Genomic DNA, 20,720 nt, shown 5'->3' with positions numbered 1-20,720 from the left:
TTACATTAATCTGAATTCAACTGCTATATATGGTTCCCGAAATAATAGTTTTTTAAAAGCAAGCTTACTATGTTAGTACAAATGTGTTTTGCTTCCAGCACTGTGGTGCTAGACTCAGTGTGCAGCATTAAGTGTCACTACTTATTCTCCTGGACCTTTCTGCAGCATTTGGTACTGTATCTAATAGAGTACACACCTGGGTGACTTGTCTGCCAACCCAGCGATCTGACGACCGATGCAGCTGATTGGTTAGCCAATACCAATCTGACGCTAGATGTCTCTGTGTTGACATCACAACTAGCTGGGCAAATTTTAAATGTGCCCGTACATTTGAGATATCTGTCACCAGCAGTCCCTGCAGCAAGTGTATGGGCGATCTGTGGGTTGCCCGTACACACAGCCAGATGCCCCGATTATATATGCATCTTGCATATATAATGCATATCTGCATCGGCTATGCTGCAGGGCTGATTACGTCGGTGAACACCGATATTCATAGATCTATCTTCTATACACACGTACAGATTCACTTTGCAATATGACGTTCGTCTGATTGAGCGACATAGAGCATAGTGTGTACCCAGCATGTCGCAGTTGATTGGATGGCTCAGTCCTTCTCAAATCGTTTCTCACTGGCAGTAGCGTAGTCATCTGCACTAGTGCACCTGTCACGTGGCATTTCCCAGGGCCCTCTCTTTCCATCCATGATATTTCCAGTATACATTGCACTGGGGGAAATAATCAGATGTCATACCTATAATATGACTGCTATGCAGACTATACTCAACTGTACCTGCCATTTGTCTTGACTAATAAGAACCCAATACCAATCCTTGGTGTAGCTGAGATCCAGGAGTGGATGAGTGGCATTTGTGTGATTTAACTAATAGGAGTTTATGTAAAATAGCAAGACAGCAGCTGGGACAACCAATGTGGCTTAAGCTTGCAGGTTTGGCATTGCAATGCTCTTATCATTTGCCAAATCGTGGGGTTGTCCTTGATTTTAGGTTGACCTTTAAACATCAGGATTCGGCCATGATTAAATCTTAATTACTGTGCTGAACCATAAACAGAATAAAGCATGTCTCCCATTGATGATCTTACTACTCATGCATGAATTTGTGTTGTCCTGCTTGCTACAATGCCTTCTACCTTGCTCTCCCAGAAAGCCTGTACCGCTTGCTGCTGGTACAAAATGCAGCAGCCAGGCTGTTAACTAATCAGCCCTGTTCTCTATTCTCTTCACTGCCTGCTTGTAAGATGGTGACTCTTTTGAAATGGGTTAATTGACACAGTGGTGTAACTAGGGTATTTGGAGCCCAGGGCAAATTTGAAAAGGGAGCGGCAAAAAAATGGGCGTGGTCACTTAAAAATGGGGCGTGTCAACATGACACACCCCTTTATTTTCAAACTGAACATTCCTATCCATATGCACCTTAACCCCAGTAGTACCCCTTATATAGTACCCCCAGTATGCAGTTGTGGTCCCTCTCATGCAGGCCCATAGTAGTGCCCCTTATACAGTATCCCCAGTAGTGGTCCCTCTTATACAGCCCCCGATTAGTTCCCCTTACTCAGTACCCCCAGTAGTGGCCCCCCCAAATGCAGTGCCCCACGTAGTGTTCCCCCTTATGCAGTGCCCCCAGTAGCAGTCCCCACAATGCAGTGCGCCCAGTAGCGGTATCCCCTTATGCAGTGCCCTTTTATATAGTGCCCCCAGCAGTAGTCCCCCCCCCCCATGCAGTTTTCCCAGTAGTGGTCCCCTTATGCAGGCACCCTGTAGTGATCCCCCCTATCTAGTGCCCCCTGTAGTGGTCCCCGCAGTGCCCCTAGCAGTAAGCCCCTTATATAGTGCCCCCAGCAGTAGTGTCCCCCCCCTCCCATGCAGTGCCCCCAGTAGTGGTCCCCCTGATGCAGGCTCCCAGTAGTGACCTTCCCCCCCTATTCAGTGGTCCCTGTAGTGGCCCTTCCTATTATTGCCCCCAGTAGTGGTCCCCCGAGTGCAGTGCCTCTAGTAATAGGCCCCCTTTAGAATGCCCCCAGTGGTAGTCCCCCCCCCCCCCCCAAGTAGTAGTCCCCAGTAGAGTAGCGCCCCCCCCCCAGTAGAGGTCTTCCCAATGGCACCCCCAGTAGTAGCCACACCTCCCCCAGTAGAGGTCCCCCCAGTAGTAGCCAACCCCTCCCCCCTTGTGCAGATAGGTTAAAAAATAAATAAATATATATATATAAAAATATACTTAACTGATTCCACACTGCTCCTGTCCGCGATGCCGCTCCCGCCCGCCAGTCCGCCCGGGCCGGCGCGCTCAGCTTTATGGGACTGACGTCATGACGTCAGTCCCATTACCCACTGCAGGAGCCGGACGGAAGTCCGGCTCTTGCAGTGGGTGCTGCAGCAGTCAATGAGAGTCGATCTGACTCTCATTGGCTGCTGTTTAACACACGTATCGCCGCCAGCGCTGGCGGCGATGCGTGTGTTATGCACAGCCTGAGCCCGCCTCCTAGCGCTATTGGGCAAGCGCTCAGGGGGAGGGAACGGGCTCAGGCGTGCAGCACAGGACCGGCGCTGGAAGCCTAGCGCCGGTCCTGTGCAAATGTGTAGCGCTGACCGCACTCATTGCGGTCGGCGCTACACTGGCTATCTAGGGCGGGCGGGCCGGTACCGTGGCCGGCGGTGCCCCCCCGTGCCGCCGGTCCAACAGCGCCCAGGGCACGAACACCGCTCTCCCTGCCCTAGTTACGCCACTGAATTGACATCAGGGTCATATACTGTATAACCAAGGATCCATGTGCCAATTGTTAGCTTTGTGGCTCCCTCTCTATAACTCATTGCCTTGCACTATCCATGAACCTTCAACAACAGACTAAAGAAACATTTAATTAATGTCCCTTTATTTTCTAACAATCCAAAAGATTAGCTCTCTTTTCTGAACTTAGTCATTTTAGTTGTTTTATGTCATGTGTTTTCTAATGTAACGTTCTTTAGGTAATATTAGGAGGAAAGCACTCTATTAATAACCTTATCATTGTTATTACTGAATAAGGCATATCTTGACACCTTTCAAATTTCTCACGTAGCAGGATGTAGGATTCCTCTTGGTGTCTGGAAGTACTGGGAAGCCATTGGGTGGAATAGTAAAATACAACATCATGACTGAAGGAAAAGTTCTAGGACCTCAAGCTTATTTTACAAGCCAGGGGGCTGTTTACATTCTTTTCGGGTTTGGTAAGTCTTGCTGCATCTTTATTTGGCATTTTTATTGTTTAAACAAATCCAGTCATAGAAGCGCACCTCTCCCAGACAGGTGGTAACCATCATGCATTTGCCTGCGCACCCCTATAGAGGTGCAAGGTAAAATGTATGATCTACAGTAGGCTAAATGTAAGGGGGCGTTTTATATAAATTCTTACTATTTTCTTAATACCTAGATGTATGTCTTTTTTTTTTTGTTTTTTGTTTTTTATAAACCGAATACTTCTAATTAAATGTACAGTCAGGTGCATAAATATTGGGACATTGACAGAATTTTCATATTTTGGCCTCTATTCACCACCACAATGGCTTTGAAATGAAACAAACAAGATGTGCTTTAACTGCAAACTTTCAGATTTAATTTGAGGGTAATTACATCCAAATCAGGTGAACGGTGTAGGAATTACAACGGTTTCTATATGTGCCTCCCACTTTTTAAGGGGCCAAAAGTAATGGGACAAACTAAACAATCCTAAATCTAACTTTCACTTTTTAATACTTTGTTGCAAATCCTTTGCAGGCAATTACAGCCTGAAGTCTGGAACGCATAGACATCACCAGACGCTGGGTTTCATCCCTGGTGATGCTCTGCCAGGCCTCTACTGCAAATGTCTTCATTTCCTGCTTGTTCTTGGGGCATTTTCCCTTCAGTTTTGTCTTCATCAAGTGAAATGCATGCTCAATCAGATTCAGGTCAGGGGATTGACTTGGCCATTGCATAACATTCCACTTTTTAGCCTTAAAAAACTCTTTGGTTGCTTTTGCAGTATGCTTCGGGTCATTGTCCATCTTCACTGTGAAGCGCCGTCCAATGAGTTGGGAAGCATTTGACTGAATATGAGCATATAATATTGCCCGAAATACTTCAGAATTCATTCTGCTGCTTTTGTCAGCAGTCACATCATCAATAAATACAAGGGAACCAGTTCCATTGGCAGCCATACATGCCCATGCCATGACACTACCACCACAATGCTTCATTGATGAGGTGGTATGTTTTGGATCATGAGCAGTTCCTTTCCTTCTCCATACTCTTCTCTTCCCATCACTCTGGTACAAGTTGATCTTTGTCTCATCTGTCCATAGGATGTTGTTCCAGAACTGTAATGGCTTTTTTAGATGTTGTTTGGCAAACTCTAATATGGTCTTCCTGTTTTTGTGGCTCACCAAGGTTTACATCTTGTGGTGAACCCTCTATATTCACTCTTGTGAAGTCTTCTCTTGATTGTTGACTTTAACACATATGCACCTACCTCCTCGAGAGTGTTCTTGATTTGGCCAACTATTGTGAAGGGATTTTTCTTCACCAGGGAAATAATTCTTCTGTCATCCACCACGGTTGTTTTCCGTGGTCTTCCGGGTCTTTTGGTGTTGCTGAGCTCTCCGGTGCGTTCTTTCTTTTTAAGAATGTTCCAAACAGTTGATTTGGCCATACCTAATGTTTTTGCCATCTCTCTGATGGGTTTGTTTTGATCTTTCAGCCTAATGATGACTTGCTTCACTGATAGTGACAGCTCTTTGGATCTCACATTGAGAGTCGACAGCAACTGATTCCAAATGCAAATGTCACACCTAGAATCAACTCCAGACCAAACCTGCTTAATTGATAATGAAATAACGAGGGAATAGCCCACCCCTGTCCATGAAATAGCTTTTGAGTTGATAGTCCCATTACTTTTGGCCCCTTAAAAAGTGGGAGGCACATATAGAAACCGTTGTAATTCCTACACCATTCACCTGATTTGGATGTAATTACCCTCAAATTATATCTGAAAGTCTGCAGTTAAAGCACATCTTGTTTGTTTCATTTCAAAGCCATTGTGGTGGTGAATAGAGGCCAAAATATGAAAATTCTGTCAATGTCCCAATATTTATGCACCTGACTGTATTTAGTGTGGGAGTGTGCATTACTTGAAACTATACAAACAGGAGACTATGTGACATATTTAAAAAAAAAAAAAAAAAAACAACAACTTTTAGATGGCAACAGCTTCATACACATAAGCTTTTAGTTGACATTCTTAAAGCCTATGAATATTATTTTACTTTAAATTGCTGAAAAAAAGAAAAAAGAAAAAATAGATCTGTACACATATACACTTTTCTGATGAGCATTTGCGCCTCGGCTGAGTTTAGAAGCGTTAATACTCAGTACATGACAACGGAATTCTTGGCAATGCTCATTAAGTACATAGGTACATAGTACACTGCTACAGGACCACTGGTGAAGCTCTGTTAAAAGAAAGGTCAATGCATTCTATTTTGTCTAAGCTTTTAACTTGCACGGCTTTTCAATGCCTGTGTGTACAAACACTTTTTTGCTCCCACCCTCTTTGTATTGTATTTACGCTGTGTACATAATAATTTCCTATATCTATAGGTAACAAAAGATTGCCGCGTTGAGAATTACTGCTAGATTTTAATTTCTTCTAGGGAACATACAAGCTGTCGCATTGAGAGATATATATGCACAGGCTAAAAACAGAGATAGTTTCCCAAGTATCCTTCAGAAAAATGAGCCAGACTGGGAGAAGCGAAGAGCTGTCAATCTGTCCAAACTGATCAATGTTTACAGGTATCTATCTTCAGACATTTTTATTAGTATTGTTATTCACATTTTCTGTATTATATTACTATACAGTGGTTGAATTAGCTGTGAATATAATGTTGTAGGGGATGTCAAAGATTGTACCACAGCTTGTAGAATAAATTATTAGATGTTTCATCTGTCTATGCCCAGTGGCGCAGAGAGGGTGGAGAGCGGGTATTAATTACCTGGGCCCAGACTTGCTCTTTCCAGTCAGCAGCCCAGCACACGCTGCAGTGGGAGACTCCTCAGCCTGTGGGAGGGAGCGATCACGACATTTACAAAATGGTCAGGGTGTGGTTGCCTGCTAAAACATCATTGTAGCGGAACACTAATGTATTTGTAGGACCCACTACATACAGCACGGGACCTGTTTTTTTTTTTTTTTTTTGACAGGGTCCATCGCAACACACGAGAGCATGTAAATGCGAGGCGGAAGAACCAATCGGAAGCCACAATAACAGATATAGTGGATTATGGTTGGTCCTTCCACTCACTCCTCCTTATGCAGCCATTTTAAAGGGTAATGCAGCTTTAAGCAATAATCATCCTGTCGATATATTGCCTACAGCAGTGGTTCCCATACTGGGTGCCGCGGGGCACTTGCAGGGAATTCTACAGGTTGCTGGTCCAGTACCAAATCAAATTTATGGTCATTGCTGTTATATGAAAAATTAGTGCTAGTGGCTGGTAATTATAAAATATGTGACAAACAGAAGTGCAAGCTTCACCTAAGGATGACAAGTAAGCACAATTTACTTCATTTAATAATTTTTGCCGAATTGGTTATCACAGTACTATTTCTTTTACAGTGCAGGAGTGAAGTTTCTACAAGTCATACCAGTTTTTGGGAGCAACTGCAGTGACCTACTTGTCACAACCAAAGAAGGACTCTCTCTTCTGAGGGGGCAAGATCTGGAACAGAGGTGGAGCATCCATCTGAGCGATATTCAAAGGTTCATATTTATGAATTTGCAAAGGTTACTAGGAGCTACCCAAACTACACGTATGCTTTCTGTCCTCACTTTGACCATGACATATCTATGACGCTGGCTAGACACAAACTTTTAGGTTTGCTGTATCATATCTCCTATACAAAACCAGATATGTTCTTTGTTGGTTTGTCATAGAAAAATTAAAACAACTATCTGCCAATAACTGCTTTAAAGCGTAGAGTGATCCACAGTCACTGGAGGGTAAATGGGAAATCCTTAAAATAGGTTGTGAACTGCTAAGGTTTTAGCCAGGTGACACAAATGCAAAAAGTCAAACTAACTCAGGGCCACATTACTGCAGAACATAGTGTATGTATGTGTGTATATGTATATGTGTGTATGTATGTATATATATATATATTTATTACTGTGCAAAAGTTCTAGGCAGGTGTAGAAAAAATGCTGCAAAGTAAGAATGCTTTAAAAAATAGAAGTGTTAATAGTTTGCATTTTGTTCATTGATAAAAATAAAGTGAATGTAAAGAAGAGAAATCTAAATCAAATCAATATTTGGTGTGACCACCCTTTGTCTTCAAAACCGCATCATTTCTTCTAGGTACACTTGCACACAGTTTTTGAAGGAACTCGTCAGAGAGGCTGTTCCAAACATCTTGAAGAACTAGCCACAGATCTTCTGTCGATGTAGGCTTGCTCAAATCCGTCTGTCTCTTCATGTAATCCCTGACAGACTCTATGATGTTGAGATCAGGGCTCTGTGGGGGCCATATCATCACTTCCTCATTGTTCTTCTTTATGCTGAAGATAGTTAGTTGTTAATGACATTGGCTGTATGTTTGGGGTCTTTGACCTGCTGCAGAATAAATTTGGAGCAAATCAGACGCCTCCCTGATGGTGTTGCATGATGGATAAGTACCTGCCTGTGTTTCTCAGCATTGAGGACACCATTAATCCTGACCAAATCCCCAACTCCATTTGCTGAAATGTAGCCCCAAACTTGCAAGGAACTTCCACCATGCTTCACTGTTGCCTGCAGACTGCAGACACTCATTACTGTACCGCTCTCCAGCCCTTTGGCGTACAAACTGCCTTCTATTACAGCCAAACTTTTCAAATTTTGACTCCTCAGTCCAGAGCACCTGCTGCCATTTTTCTGCATTCCAGTTCTTATGTTTTCGTGCATAGTTGAGTCGCTTGGCCTTGTTTCCACGTCAAAGGTATGACTTTTTGGATGCGATTCTTCCATGAAGGTCACTTCTGGCCAGACTTCTCCGAACAGTAGATGGTTGTACCTGGGTTCTATTGGTTTCTGTCAGTTCTGAGTTGATGGGACTGCTGGATATCTTCCGATTTCGAAGGGAAGTAAGCATGATGTGTCTTTCATCTGATGCACTATGTTTCCTTGGCCGACCACTGCGTCTATGGTCCTCAACGTTGCCAGTTTCTTTGTGCTTCTTCAAAAGAGCTTGAACAGCACATCTTGAAACCCCAGTCTGCTTTGCCAGGGAGAGACCTTGCTGATGCAGTAAAACAGTACATTGTGCAGTTAAACTTGTGTCTTGTTGCTGTGCTCAGTCTTGCCATGGTGTATCACCTGTGATATGAAACGGTCTTCCACAACCTCACCTTTGTAGCAGAGTTTGGTTGTTCCTCACCCAGTTTGAAGCCTCCTACTGCTGTTTCTGTTTCAGTTAATGACTGTTTTACACCTACATATGAAAATTATGATCATGGTCACCTGTTTGGTATGATTGGTTAATCATACACCTAACTATAATCCTATAAAATCTCTGATTTTGTGCAAGTGTACCTAGAATAATTTATGCTGTTTTGAAGGCAAAGGGTGGTCACATGAAATATTGATTTAGATTTCTCTTCTGATCATTCACTTTGCATTTTGTTAATTGATAAAAATAAACTATTAACACTTCTATATTTTTAAAGATTCTTACTTTGTCTTACATTTTTTCCACACCTGCCTAAAACTATTGCACAGTACTGTATATAATAATACAATGTAGCCAACTACATTGTTTGTGTTTTGTTGTCTCTTTCTGTGGTATATGTTTTACTTTGTAGATATACTAGAGACACTGATCACTTCCTTCTTCTTCCTCCAGTTCTCCACAGCCTGGTTACTTTAATGCAGATGGAAACCTGGATTTTCTATTACAGATTCAGAGCAGTAAGACTGAAAAAAAGGTTTGTGTATGATTTTGGAGGTGATATACTGACTCCCAGCTATCGCAGCGTGCAGTGTGAGTGACTCCCAGCTATCGCAGCGTGCAGTGTTAGTAACTCCCAGCTATCGCAGCGTGCAGCGTGAGTGACTCCCAGCTATCGCAGCGTGAGTGACTCCCAGCTATCGCAGCGTGAGTGACTCCCAGCTATCGCAGCGTGAGTGACTCCCAGCTATCGCAGCGTGAGTGACTCCCAGCTATCGCAGCGTGAGTGACTCCCAGCTATCGCAGCGTGAGTGACTCCCAGCTATCGCAGCGTGAGTGACTCCCAGCTATCGCAGCGTGAGTGACTCCCAGCTATCGCAGCGTGAGTGACTCCCAGCTATCGCAGCGTGAGTGACTCCCAGCTATCGCAGCGTGAGTGACTCCCAGCTATCGCAGCGTGAGTGACTCCCAGCTATCGCAGCGTGAGTGACTCCCAGCTATCGCAGCGTGAGTGACTCCCAGCTATCGCAGCGTGAGTGACTCCCAGCTATCGCAGCGTGAGTGACTCCCCGCTATCGCAGCGTGAGTGACTCCCAGCTATCGCAGCGTGAGTGACTCCCAGCTATCGCAGCGTGCAGTGTGAGTGACTCTCAGCTTGCACAGAATGTCCAGTTTGTTTAAGGTTTTTAAAAGAACATAGAAATTAATTCCATTCATATCTTTTTTTAAAAATGCAATGTGTATAAAAACATTAATTACATCGCACGATGCTAGAGTATAATATAATATATTTGGCCTGGTTCAGGACTGTGTTCTAGCACAATTGTAGCCGCAAAAGCCAGATTTACTACAGTACATTATGCTAATGCAAGATTCCGTACAGATGGTGAGAGGGTGTTTTCGTCTGTAAGCAGGATCGCCAATCGCCACAACCACGACACTCCCACTTCCGCTACTCACCCATGACACTCCCACAAATCTAAACCGTTCCATTCGTTCGTATTGTTGCAGCTCAGTTCCCGCCCCAAAAGTCTAATTTCACGGAAAGACATCCGACCAAGGTGCATTGATCAGTGATCCCTATCCAACCAGATTAATCTCTATCCAACCTAATTGGAGATAATTGCATGTGCAAAGTTGGTAGAAACTTGGCCACATAGACTCACTGTAATCTAAACTAAAGATTCTAACAAGTATTTAAACAAGTATAGAGCATTTTGTGTTATTTATTGATCAAATAAATTTGCTACTCAATATTTTGATACCTTGATGGAAAAAAAACAAAAAAACTTGTACACAACTCAATAATTTTGTGGACACTGGGCCTGATTCAGACCCGCTCGCAAGCGGGTCGATGGCTGGGCAGTGCGCACGCTCTGTGTGCGCAAGCCCCGGAGCGAGAGAGCAATTCTTTCGCTCCGGGGCTCGCTACAAACGGGGCGGTGGTCGATGTTGATCGACAGCTCGCCCTGTTTTGTAGGCGGGGAGGGGTGGTGGCCGGCCAACGGAGGCGTTCGCAAGCCCCGATTGTCGTGACCATCACCTGGCCGCTCGCTAAAGCTGTGGGTGGTCACCCACAGCTTAGCAAGTGGCCAGGAGGCCGGACTCAAAAATAATTTGAATTGTTACAGAATTACAGGAGAACATCACTCTCTATCCAATTGCTGTCATTTACCCTATAATCAGTACTGCAGGAGTCCATACTCCAGGACTCCCACTGTTGCCCTCCAGGACGCAGGTGGTTGGACAAGCCATTACCTCTCATTTCTACTTCAGGGTCCATAGGGTATCCACAGGATACCTTGGGGTATAGGTGTGACGTCAGTCATCGGGCACCATAGAGTTAAGCTTTCAGCCTCCCAGGATGCACTAGGGTCCCCCTCCTATACCCCGCCCCCGAGCCAAGGCACCTCAGTTTAGTTTGGTGCCCGGCCGGAGTCGGGTGCACCTGTTGGAGTGGGGGCTAAGAAGAGCCCCTGAAGCTTTTCTGCATGCAGCTGTGGCTGCACATCTGGATGTACAGCATGGACAGTCAGTCCTAACGTCCATGCTGTCTTCCCTACACCCCCGCCGGTACCAAAACGCCGGTACCGATCCAGGGATGCTGGTGAGCATCTGGGGTCACAGCTAGCGGTGACCCCAGATGTTCCGGACCATGGCCGGATTCAAGGGGGACAGCAAGGTAAGCAGCGGGGTCCCGCGGTGGGTCCCCGCTGTTACATGGTCCAGAGTCCCCAGGCAGGGGGCTCCCTGGGGACTGGCTGCAGCGTGGAGCCCGGTAAGAACCTGCGCTTCCACTTCCCCCCTGGGACAGCGGACCGCAGCAGAGCGGTAGCGCTGCGGCGTCCCGGGGGTTAAATGCATGCCAGGGGAGCACGCCTTCCCTGTCTCACAGCCGGCGCCTCCCCCGCTGCACACAGCCCTCTCTGCACTCTGCCGACTGGCCCTGTGGCAGCTCTCCTCCCCCAGGCCAGCCTCCTCTCTGCTCCTCGGCGGCCATCTTCCTGAACGCATGGTGAACGCTGCTGGAAGCCTGGAAGGAAGCATCTTGGTCTGGGTCCCCCCGCATACCTCTCCTCCGCTGTGGTCAGGTCTGTGTATGCAGCGCTGTGTCCTACCAGACCCTGTGTCTGCGTAGTTGAGTGATCAGCGCTGGTTAGTGCAGGAATTGTTTTTCTTTGCATTGTATGTGACTGTGCTAGCGCTGCTGGCTGTATCTTCTATTCTGACTGTCAGCTTTATTACTGTCCCTGTTCTTTCTGCTAAGCCCTTGCGGTGCGGTGCTGCAGGGTGGTCTCTCACCTCTTTAAAATACAATTGGTGAGAGGGGTCACATACTTAGTACCATCATGTCTGAAAGTGATTTTCCTCTCCGGCTACAGTGTACTACGTGTAAAGTACCTTTAGCGGAGGGGGAGGGTAGCGCGGAGGGCCTCTGCCGGCAGTGTTTGTCAATGGCGCGGCCTCTTACGGTTACAGCACCGGTACAGGAGCCGCCCTGGGCTTGTTTCGCTCAGGCGCTTACAACCTTAGTGGGCCAGTTAGCTCCGCAGCCCGCATTTACACAGATGGGTTTGTCCCAGCAGTCAGTGGTGTCGTCACCCATGCAGGGTTTCCCAAGACAATTGGTGGTACCCCGCAGTCTCCCTATTTCCCCTCTCCCGGTTTCTCAGGAGCCGGCGTGGGTTAACTCCCTAACGAGTTCTGTACAGCACTTGTCGGATGTGTTGCAGGGGGAGACTGTGATGCGGCCACATAAACGGCCGGTGGCGTCTCTGTCGGCTCCTTATGAGGATGACGAAGGGACGTCTGATGATGGGGAGATTCTGGATCCTTACGATCAGGAACCTCTCCATACTAAGGACGCTGACGCTAGGTCCAAGGTATATATTCCTGGACTTATTCGGGCAGTCCGCACAGCCTTGGTGATTGAGGACGAAGTTCCCCCAGCTGCTAAATCCAAGTATGCCTTTTTTAAGGATGTGAAGGATGACGCCACTGTCTTTCCTCTTTCGGGTCAGTTAATGGACCATTTAGAGGAGGCGTGGAAACAGCCTGGCAAGCGATACCAGCCGCAGAGGCGCCTGGCAGTGGCTTATCCGTTCGCGGATAATTATTTTGCTAAGTGGGAATCCCCTCCACAGGTGGATTCTCATGTGACACGTCTTGTCCGTAGTGCCACATTGCCGATGCCATCCATGTCCTCCCTTAAGGATGCTACGGACCGCAAGGTGGAGATCTGCCTGAAGTCCGCTTATTCCCTTGCGGGGGGGGCAGCGCGGCCGGCTATGGCCATTTGCTGGGTTGCCAGAGCGATGGAGCGATGGAGCGCTGGGCGGATTCATTGGAGGCGTCCTTTGATTCCGACTGTACGGCCGAACAAACGGAGTTGATTGGTAATCTCCGTCATTCGGCCACTTATATCAACGAGGCGGCCTTAGACATTAGTACACTGGTGTCTCGAATTTCTTCAGCAGCGGTGGCTGCTCGTCGCACCTTGTGGTTGCGATCCTGGAAGGCGGACGCTGACTCCAAAAAGGGTTTGGAGGCGTTGCCCTTTAACGGAGAAGTTCTCTTCGGTCCAGATCTGGACAAGATTGTGGCCATGCAGGCGGCAGCCAAATCGGCATATCTCCCGTCGGCCGCGGCTCCTTCTGGTTCAGGACCATCGTCCTTTCGGTCTTATAGGGCCCAGGGCAGGCCCAAACCACAGTCTTTTCCCCGACAGGCTGGCCCCAAAAAATCGGCCAAGCCCCGGAAGCAGGCATGGAGTACCAGACGTCCGGCCCCTAAGCCTGATGACAAGCCTGCGGCCTGACGGTCCAGGCCTCCCATTGGGGGATCCCAAAGTGGGAGGCCGCCTGCTGCAGTTCGCCCGGTGTTGGTCGGTCACCACGACAGACACTTGGGTTCTCGAGGTGGTCTCCCACGGGTACGCCCACTCTTTCCGGCACAGACCCCCCGGCTCGATTCTTCACCACGGGTCTACCATCAGACCGGAACAAGGCCACGGAGCTGCGGAAGGTCTTGCACACTATGCTCCAGGCTGGAGTTATAGTGCCTGTTCCATTCTTCCAGAGGGGCCAGGGTTTCTATTCAAATCTTTTTTTGGTGCAGAAACCCAATGGGTCGTATCGTCCGATTCTCAACCTCAAAGCTCTCAACAAGTCTTTGCAGGTGCCGAAGTTTCGGATGGAGACCCTACGGTCCATCATTCTGGCGCTGGAACCTGGGGACTACATGGTGTCATTGGACATACAGGACGCTTACCTGCATGTCCCTATTCTTTTGCGCCATCAACAGTTCCTCAGGTTTGCAATCCGCAGCGACCACTTTGTTTCGGGCGTTACCTTTTGGCCTGGCGACAGCACCGCGTGTGTTCACCAAGGTGATGGCGGTCATGGCGGCTTCTCTGCGGCTGCAGGGAGTTCGCATGTTGCCGTACTTGGACGACCTGTTATTAGTGGCAGGATCTCCAGAGCTCCTTCTACGCCACTTGGACCTGACCATTGCGCTGCTGCAACGGCACGGCTGGTTAATCAACTGGCAGAAGTCCACTCTAATCCCGTCTCGGCGGATTCTGCACCTCGGAGCTTTATTGGACTCGGGACAGCAAAGGATCTTTGTGACGGAGGAAAAGATCTCTGCTTTAAAGTCGAGGGTGCGCAGTTGTCTGCACAGCCGCCGGGTGTCTCTACACTCGGCGATGAGGTTACTGGGCTCCATGGTGTCGGTGTTCGACATGGTGGAATATGCCCAGTTTCACTCCAGACCTCTGCAGCACTTGATCCTGTCCAAGTGGAACGGGCTGCCTCAGTCTCTAAAGTCCCAGACGATAGTGCTCACCCCGGAGGTTCGCCTGTCCCTTGCCTGGTGGTTGCAGACGACCCATCTCAGCAAGGGACGTCCGTTCTGGGTACCAAATTGGGTCCTGTTGACAACGGACGCCAGTCTTCGGGGCTGGGGAGCAGTTTCGGGTCCACACTTGTTCCAGGGCAGGTGGACGCCGACAGAAGCGGAGCTTCCAATAAATATCTTGGAACTCCGTGCGGTCTTCAATGCTCTCCAGCAGGCACATCGGGTTCTCCAGGGTCGTCCGGTGCAGGTCCAGTCGGACAACAATACCACCGTGGCCTACATAAACAGGCAAGGAGGAACCCCAAGTCGGGTGGCTCTCGTAGAGGTGTCTCGGATCCTTGTATGGGCGGAGCGCAATCTTCCGGCCAGATCAGCGGTCTTCATCCCGGGAGTGCTAAATTGGGAGGCGGACTTTCTAAGTCGCCAGGACGTTCATCCGGGGGAATGGTCCCTGCACCCGGACGTTTTTCAACTGCTGGTGGACAGGTGGGGTCTTCCAGAGATCGACCTCATGGCGTCCCGGCACAACAACAAGTTGCCGGTGTACGGGTCTCACACAAGAGACGAAGAGGCGTCTCTGGTGGATGCTCTGTCCGTCTGGTGGACGTTCCGGTTCGCATACCTGTTTCCTCCGGTTTCTCTTCTTCCACGGGTAATCCGGAAATTCAAACAGGAAGGAGGGACGCTCCTATTGATAGCTCCCGCGTGGCCCAGACGGCATTGGTTTTCAGACCTTCAGGGTCTGTCCGTGGACGGTCCTCTGCGGTTGCCGCTACGACCGGACCTTCTGTCGCAGGGTCCTTGTCTTCACTCGGACCTGGCTCAGCTGTCTTTGACGGCGTGGCTGTTGAGACAGCCATGTTGAGGTCCAGGGGGTTTTCCAGCTCTGTGGTGCGTACCATGTTGCGAGCTCGGAAACCGTCGTCCGCGAGGATATACCATCGTGTGTGGCATACGTTCTTCCAATGGTGTCGACCGAGAGGTTATGCACCGCGGGAGTTTCGTCTGTCTAGGATACTTGCCTTCCTACAAGCGGGACTAGATCATGGGCTTCGCCTTGCTTCTTTGAAGGTACTGGTTTCGGCCCTGTCTGTCTGGTTTCACCGTAGGATTGCTACAATCCCGGATGTGCGTACCTTTATGCAAGGTGTTCTCCGCATTCAGCCGCCCTTTGTTCCACCTGTGGCACCTTGGGATTTGGCTGTGGTCCTGAGGGCTCTCCAGGGACCGCCGTTTGAACCACTGGGCTCAGTGGATCTTAAATGGCTAACAGCTAAGACTGTTTTCCTTCTGGCCATAGCTTCAGCCAGACGTGTTTCTGATTTAGGGGCTCTCTCTTGTAGTCCCCCTTTCTTGATTTTTCATGGGAACAGGGCAGTGCTCCGCACTCGGCCTGAATTTCTTCCCAAAGTTGTTTCCCAGTTTCATGTTAACGAGGAAATAGTTGTTCCGGCCTTTAACTCACCTGGTCTTTCAGTGGGTGAGGCCACTTTGGATGTTGTACGGGCCTTAAGGACTTATGTTGACCGCACTTCTTCGTTTAGGAAGTCGGATGCCTTGTTTGTCCTCTATGGCTTCCGTAAAAAGGGTTGGCCTGCTTCAAAGCAAACTTTGGCAGCCTGGATCCGTATGGCTATTTCTGAAGCTTATCTTCATGAAAGTCTGCCGGTTCCTCCTTCTTTGAAGGCTCATTCCACTAGGTCTGTGGGTCCTTCGTGGGCAGCTCGACGTGGTGCCTCTGCAGTCCAGATCTGCAAGGCTGCTACGTGGTGTTCTGTCCATACCTTCGTGAGGTATTACTGGTTTGACACCTTCGCCTCTCAGGATGCTTCCTTCAGGCGGCGGATTCTCCTTTCAGCACAGGAGCGTCCCCACCCTTAAAGGATACTGCTTTGGGACATCCCCAAGGTATCCTGTGGATACCCTATGGACCCTGAAGTAGAAAATATGAGATATGGTAAGAACTTACCTTTTGTTATCTCTATTTCTACGAAGTCCATAGGGTTCCACAGGACTCCCGCCCTGTCGCACTTGTGCTGCAGATGGGCTTTGGTCTGGTCACCGGTTTTCCCGTCTCTGGTGAGAGTGTGATTCTTGTGTGTATCCAGATCTTCTTTCTCTCTCTTCCTTCTCCTCCTCCGGCCTATGGCTTGGTAACTAACTGAGGTGCCTTGGCTCGGGGGCGGGGTATAGGAGGGGGACCCTAGTGCATCCTGGGAGGCTGAAAGCTTAACTCTATGGTGCCCGATGACTGACGTCACACCTATACCCCAAGGTATCCTGTGGAACCCTATGGACTTCGTAGAAATAGAGATAACAAAGGTAAGTTCTTACCATATCTCATATTTTTTCTCTCCAACTTTAAACCTTTTCCAGTCTCTGAAGCCTGGAGAACACAGTAAATGTGAAGCTGCTGTGGGTACTAACTGGCAAACAGGCTCTAGAGCAAATATTCTACACTCTCAAGGAGTTGGATTAACCTGCAGTCTTGTATTTATTTGTTATATAGCACCACCACTGTACAATAATTGTATGTAAATACACATATGAGCTGTGACTAGTAACTTCACGTTTTGAAGACTGAGCAATTTATGTGCAACAGAGCAACTTTCAGTGACTGTAGTGTAGTGTAGTATACTTTTGTGATCCATATGGGGAAAGTGAAATCAGATTTCTTCTCTTTTAAGCCTTCTGGAAAATGCTTTGAAGTCCTTCCTAGCTTACAGAAAGTACATTAACATTAACTCATCTTTGTAAAGGAACAGGGATTATGTACGGGGCCTGAATATTTAGCCTGTTCCATAAACACCGTATACCCTGGGGTTATGTCAAATATGTATTGTTCACTGTAGCTATTGTGACAAAACCTGTTGAATATGTACTTTTTATGCCCATAGAGTGCCTGCCCTAGCACACATTATGACTACCTACACTCAGTATGTGTGTTTTTTTTATTCCCCAGAGCCTCTCTCTGGTCAACCCAGTACTGTTTTTAATGTTTTATTATCAAACATAATAAGAGGTAAGGAAGCTACCATGGTGAGACTTGCAGAAAAAAGAGAAAGTACAGGTGCGCACAAGTCTATACATGAAAAATACTGATGATCAAAACATTTATACTAAATTTTAATACTTAACATGGTTTTTAAAAAATGTATGCCCACCTACCACATCAAGGTAAACCTCATCAGGTGGGTCCCTAATACTGACACATTATATAAATGTATCCAGAACTTCCCTAAAATAGTGCCCATTTCAATGTGTGCACTGCAATACAAGGACCTATATTAATTAAAATCACCTGGAGCAGGTGGGAGGGGTGTTAGTCCAGGCAGAAGGAGTCTTTCCTTCAAGTGTACATTAAATACACACATACAGAGGAAAAAGGTGGGGCTGGACTGCACAATCTAATCTCAAACATATTAGATTGTGTTGTGTTATCTGTTAAACTGGGTAAAACTGTCCCGATCAGCCGTGCAGTCTGTCCCCAGTGTGCCCCCCTGTCAGCCACGTACACATTGTGCAGACATAACCCAGTGTGTATGGGCTTCAATGGGATCGGGAGGTCGACCCGATAAATACTAAACCGTACATAAGATGCGACCTCCCGACCGTTGCAGGAGCGGTAAAAGCCGATTATCGGCTAACGCTCATGCATCGGGACAGCATACACAGCTATACAATCCAACGGCCGTTCTCTCGATACTGTATGAACGGCCCGATGATTGTATAGGTGTGTACCCAGCTTTACACTGTAGGTGGGATATCCATGTGCGCTCTAGAGCATCATATTGTTTACTTATGCCAAAGGATTAATCTGTGTATTCCAGTTCTGTAGAAACCATACATCAATAATTAGAGTAACCGGTCAAGTAGACCAGACTATTGTTTAACAGAATCTAGATTTGTTTACTTAAACCACAGGAGAGCAAGATGTAGTGCGTGCCACCCCACGCCCCCCTCTTCATCTTAATTAAGATATGTGTCTTGTATTCCTATGCCTTAAGATCCTAAAACACAAAAGAAATCCAAACATGCCCCATAAAGCAAAAGAGGCTATTCTGGGATTATAAAAGAGGGCAGTTCAGTGTTCAAGGGAGAATTGCTGACCTGAGGTTTGGTGAAGCTCTGCCAGGGATTTTCTGTGGAACCCATTACACTGGATTATTTGGGACGTTGAGCCACGTTATTCATCTGAGGTTCCCAAACGCGGTTCCTCAAGGCACCCCAACAGTTCAGGTTTTAGAGATATCCATGGTTGAGCACAGGTGGGTAAATCAAATTGACTGAGGTACTAATTAAGTCACCTGTGGTCAAGCATGGATATCCTTAAAACCTCAACTGTTAAGGTATCTTGAGGGCCGAGTTTGGGAACCTCTGGTTTAAGGACTTTTACATAAATCTGTGGACATTGTGGTGATGTTTCGGAAGTCTGTGCTTAGCCCTGTAGTTGTATCACAATCCTCCCTTCATGTTTAGAATGTTGAAGTGTGCAGTGATGTATTCAGTTCTGTCTTCAAAATAAACCTTGTTAAGTTTTTCATATTCTACCTTGTTTGAGTGATCTGCAGACCCTATATCCTTACAATCAACCTCTATCCATGCGTGTAAATAAGTAATACAGGGCATGTCCTACATCCCATTAGTGTGTGTGACTGAGATGATGTTTGCTGTCAATAACTGGATGTGTCTTATGCTGACTACCAGAAACCAATTATCTGTTTTTAAATTAGAGGAGAGGGCAAGGATGAAGAAACCAAAAGCCAATCAAAGAATAGAGTATTCCCGTTACCTGTACTGTAGACAAATATTTAGTCCATGTTGATACCTGCCACATCGCCCCTGCACAAAGCAGAATAAGGAAATTTACATTTGTTGTATGGCATCTGGTGTTTAACTTGATTGCTTTGGTTATTCATTACCATGCCCAGTTAATCTGATTGCAGTTGTAATATGAGGAAATGATTAGTACTGGTTTATTGTAATGATTGTCCACATCTTCAGGTGGTTGTGATTGATGGATCCACAAGTGCATCACTTTGGGAATGGGATGTTTCATGGCATCAAAAAGAAGCTGAAGCTATTTCACTTTTAACTGCTGATGGGAAATCAGTCTTCATTTTCTGGGGAGAAGGAACTCCTTTAGCCAATAGCTCTGTAAGTACTGCCATGAATGTATTTTATCCAATGCACTTGCAGATGACTTGGTTATATAGTCCCTGTTATGTATAATCTCTTTTGTTTCTACATCACTGTGTGGCTTCTTTATTATTGAGTGCAGCTGACATTGCTACATTCTGCTGATGGTCATACTGTCTAACATGCAGTTTAGCGACACTCCCATAATGTGCCCATAACACACCCAACTCCATGCGTCTGTTTAGCCACCTTCCAGTCACCGCCCAGGAATGCCCAGCACTGTTCCAAGACCTTTCTAATGTCATGCATCACAATGCAACAGCGCCTTTGTGAGTACACTCTATGTAACGCATGTGCTGTACAAGTTTAGGGATTTTTGGACACCCGCAGTAGTATTAGAAACTCCGTGAACAACGGCTTTGCGCGTGACTCTGAATCCGACTCTGTGGGACGAATGAGATGAGAATATGTCTTATGTTATCAGAGCTAATTTGAGCTTTGTTCAGAAAGGGGCAGAACTGGGTTCTCACATAGGCAAGGTTCAGTGAGGGTGTGTTTGCACAAATGCAGGATATGCAGAACTGGATGTAGGCTTACCTTTTGCACCTAGTGTAGGGCAGATACAAGTGTACACCGATGATGACTAGTGGCCAACCAGGCAAGCATGCAGCATACAGGCATATATTTTTTTTCCATGCATGCTTGTTTTGAGCAATGTGTGCCCAACACTAGGGCCGTCTTAACAGTATTGTAGACCTTGGGCAAAGCAATGCACTGGGGCCCCTACTCGCCCATTCACGGAAATAAAATGTAAGGGGTCAATAAAGTAACCTTTTATATATTTATTGGTACTTTCAACAAAGTCCATGTTTAAACATAAAAAAAAAATGTAAAGCAAGAATTACAGACTCCACCTCCCCCTTCTCTTCTCCAGCTCTACAGTGCAGCTGTGATTAAAGTATGGGTGGCCCCCTGAGAGAGGGGCCCAGGGGGACGTACCTTTTGTGCCCCCTTAATCCGGCTCTGTGGCTGGAGGCTGGGAGGCAGATAGAGAATGCTGCGTGGCTGCTCTGATTGTCTGTAATTCACAATCAGAGTGGCCGGGGAGCATCTTTATCTGCCTGGCTCTCGGCTCTCTGCTCTATTCACGGAGCGAGTAGCCACAAACTCCATGTAGATGCCCCAGGTCCAGACCACCCTTGCTCGAAGGCTCTTAGAATCGTGGGGCCCTGGGCAACTGCCCGGTGTGCCTATATGTTAAGATG

General features: G+C 47.1%; 1 protein-coding gene across 5 annotated transcripts in view; it reads left to right on the top strand.

Annotated features, from left to right (window-relative positions):
* FAM234B (family with sequence similarity 234 member B) overlaps positions 1 to 20,720 on the top strand; it is an 83,013-nt gene that overhangs the window by 50,463 nt on the left and 11,830 nt on the right. For 4 of the 5 annotated variants that reach the window (XM_088468053.1, XM_088468051.1, XM_088468050.1 and 1 more), the window contains exons 6-10: positions 3,079 to 3,226; positions 5,687 to 5,828; positions 6,653 to 6,796; positions 8,914 to 8,995; positions 19,321 to 19,473. In XM_088468053.1, the coding sequence (XP_088324179.1) occupies positions 3,079 to 3,226; positions 5,687 to 5,828; positions 6,653 to 6,796; positions 8,914 to 8,995; positions 19,321 to 19,473 (669 nt within the window). The remainder of the gene's footprint in view (positions 1 to 3,078; positions 3,227 to 5,686; positions 5,829 to 6,652; positions 6,797 to 8,913; positions 8,996 to 19,320; positions 19,474 to 20,720) is intronic. The other variant, XM_088468052.1, reaches the window with a different exon arrangement.

The sequence above is a fragment of the Taudactylus pleione genome, unplaced genomic scaffold (assembly GCF_031769625.1).
Source record: "Taudactylus pleione unplaced genomic scaffold, aTauple2 ptg000080l, whole genome shotgun sequence".
In the NCBI taxonomy this organism is placed as follows: domain Eukaryota; kingdom Metazoa; phylum Chordata; class Amphibia; order Anura; family Myobatrachidae; genus Taudactylus; species Taudactylus pleione.
The sequence above is the reverse complement of the archived record's forward strand: the minus strand, read 5'-3'. Positions and strand labels throughout refer to the sequence as shown.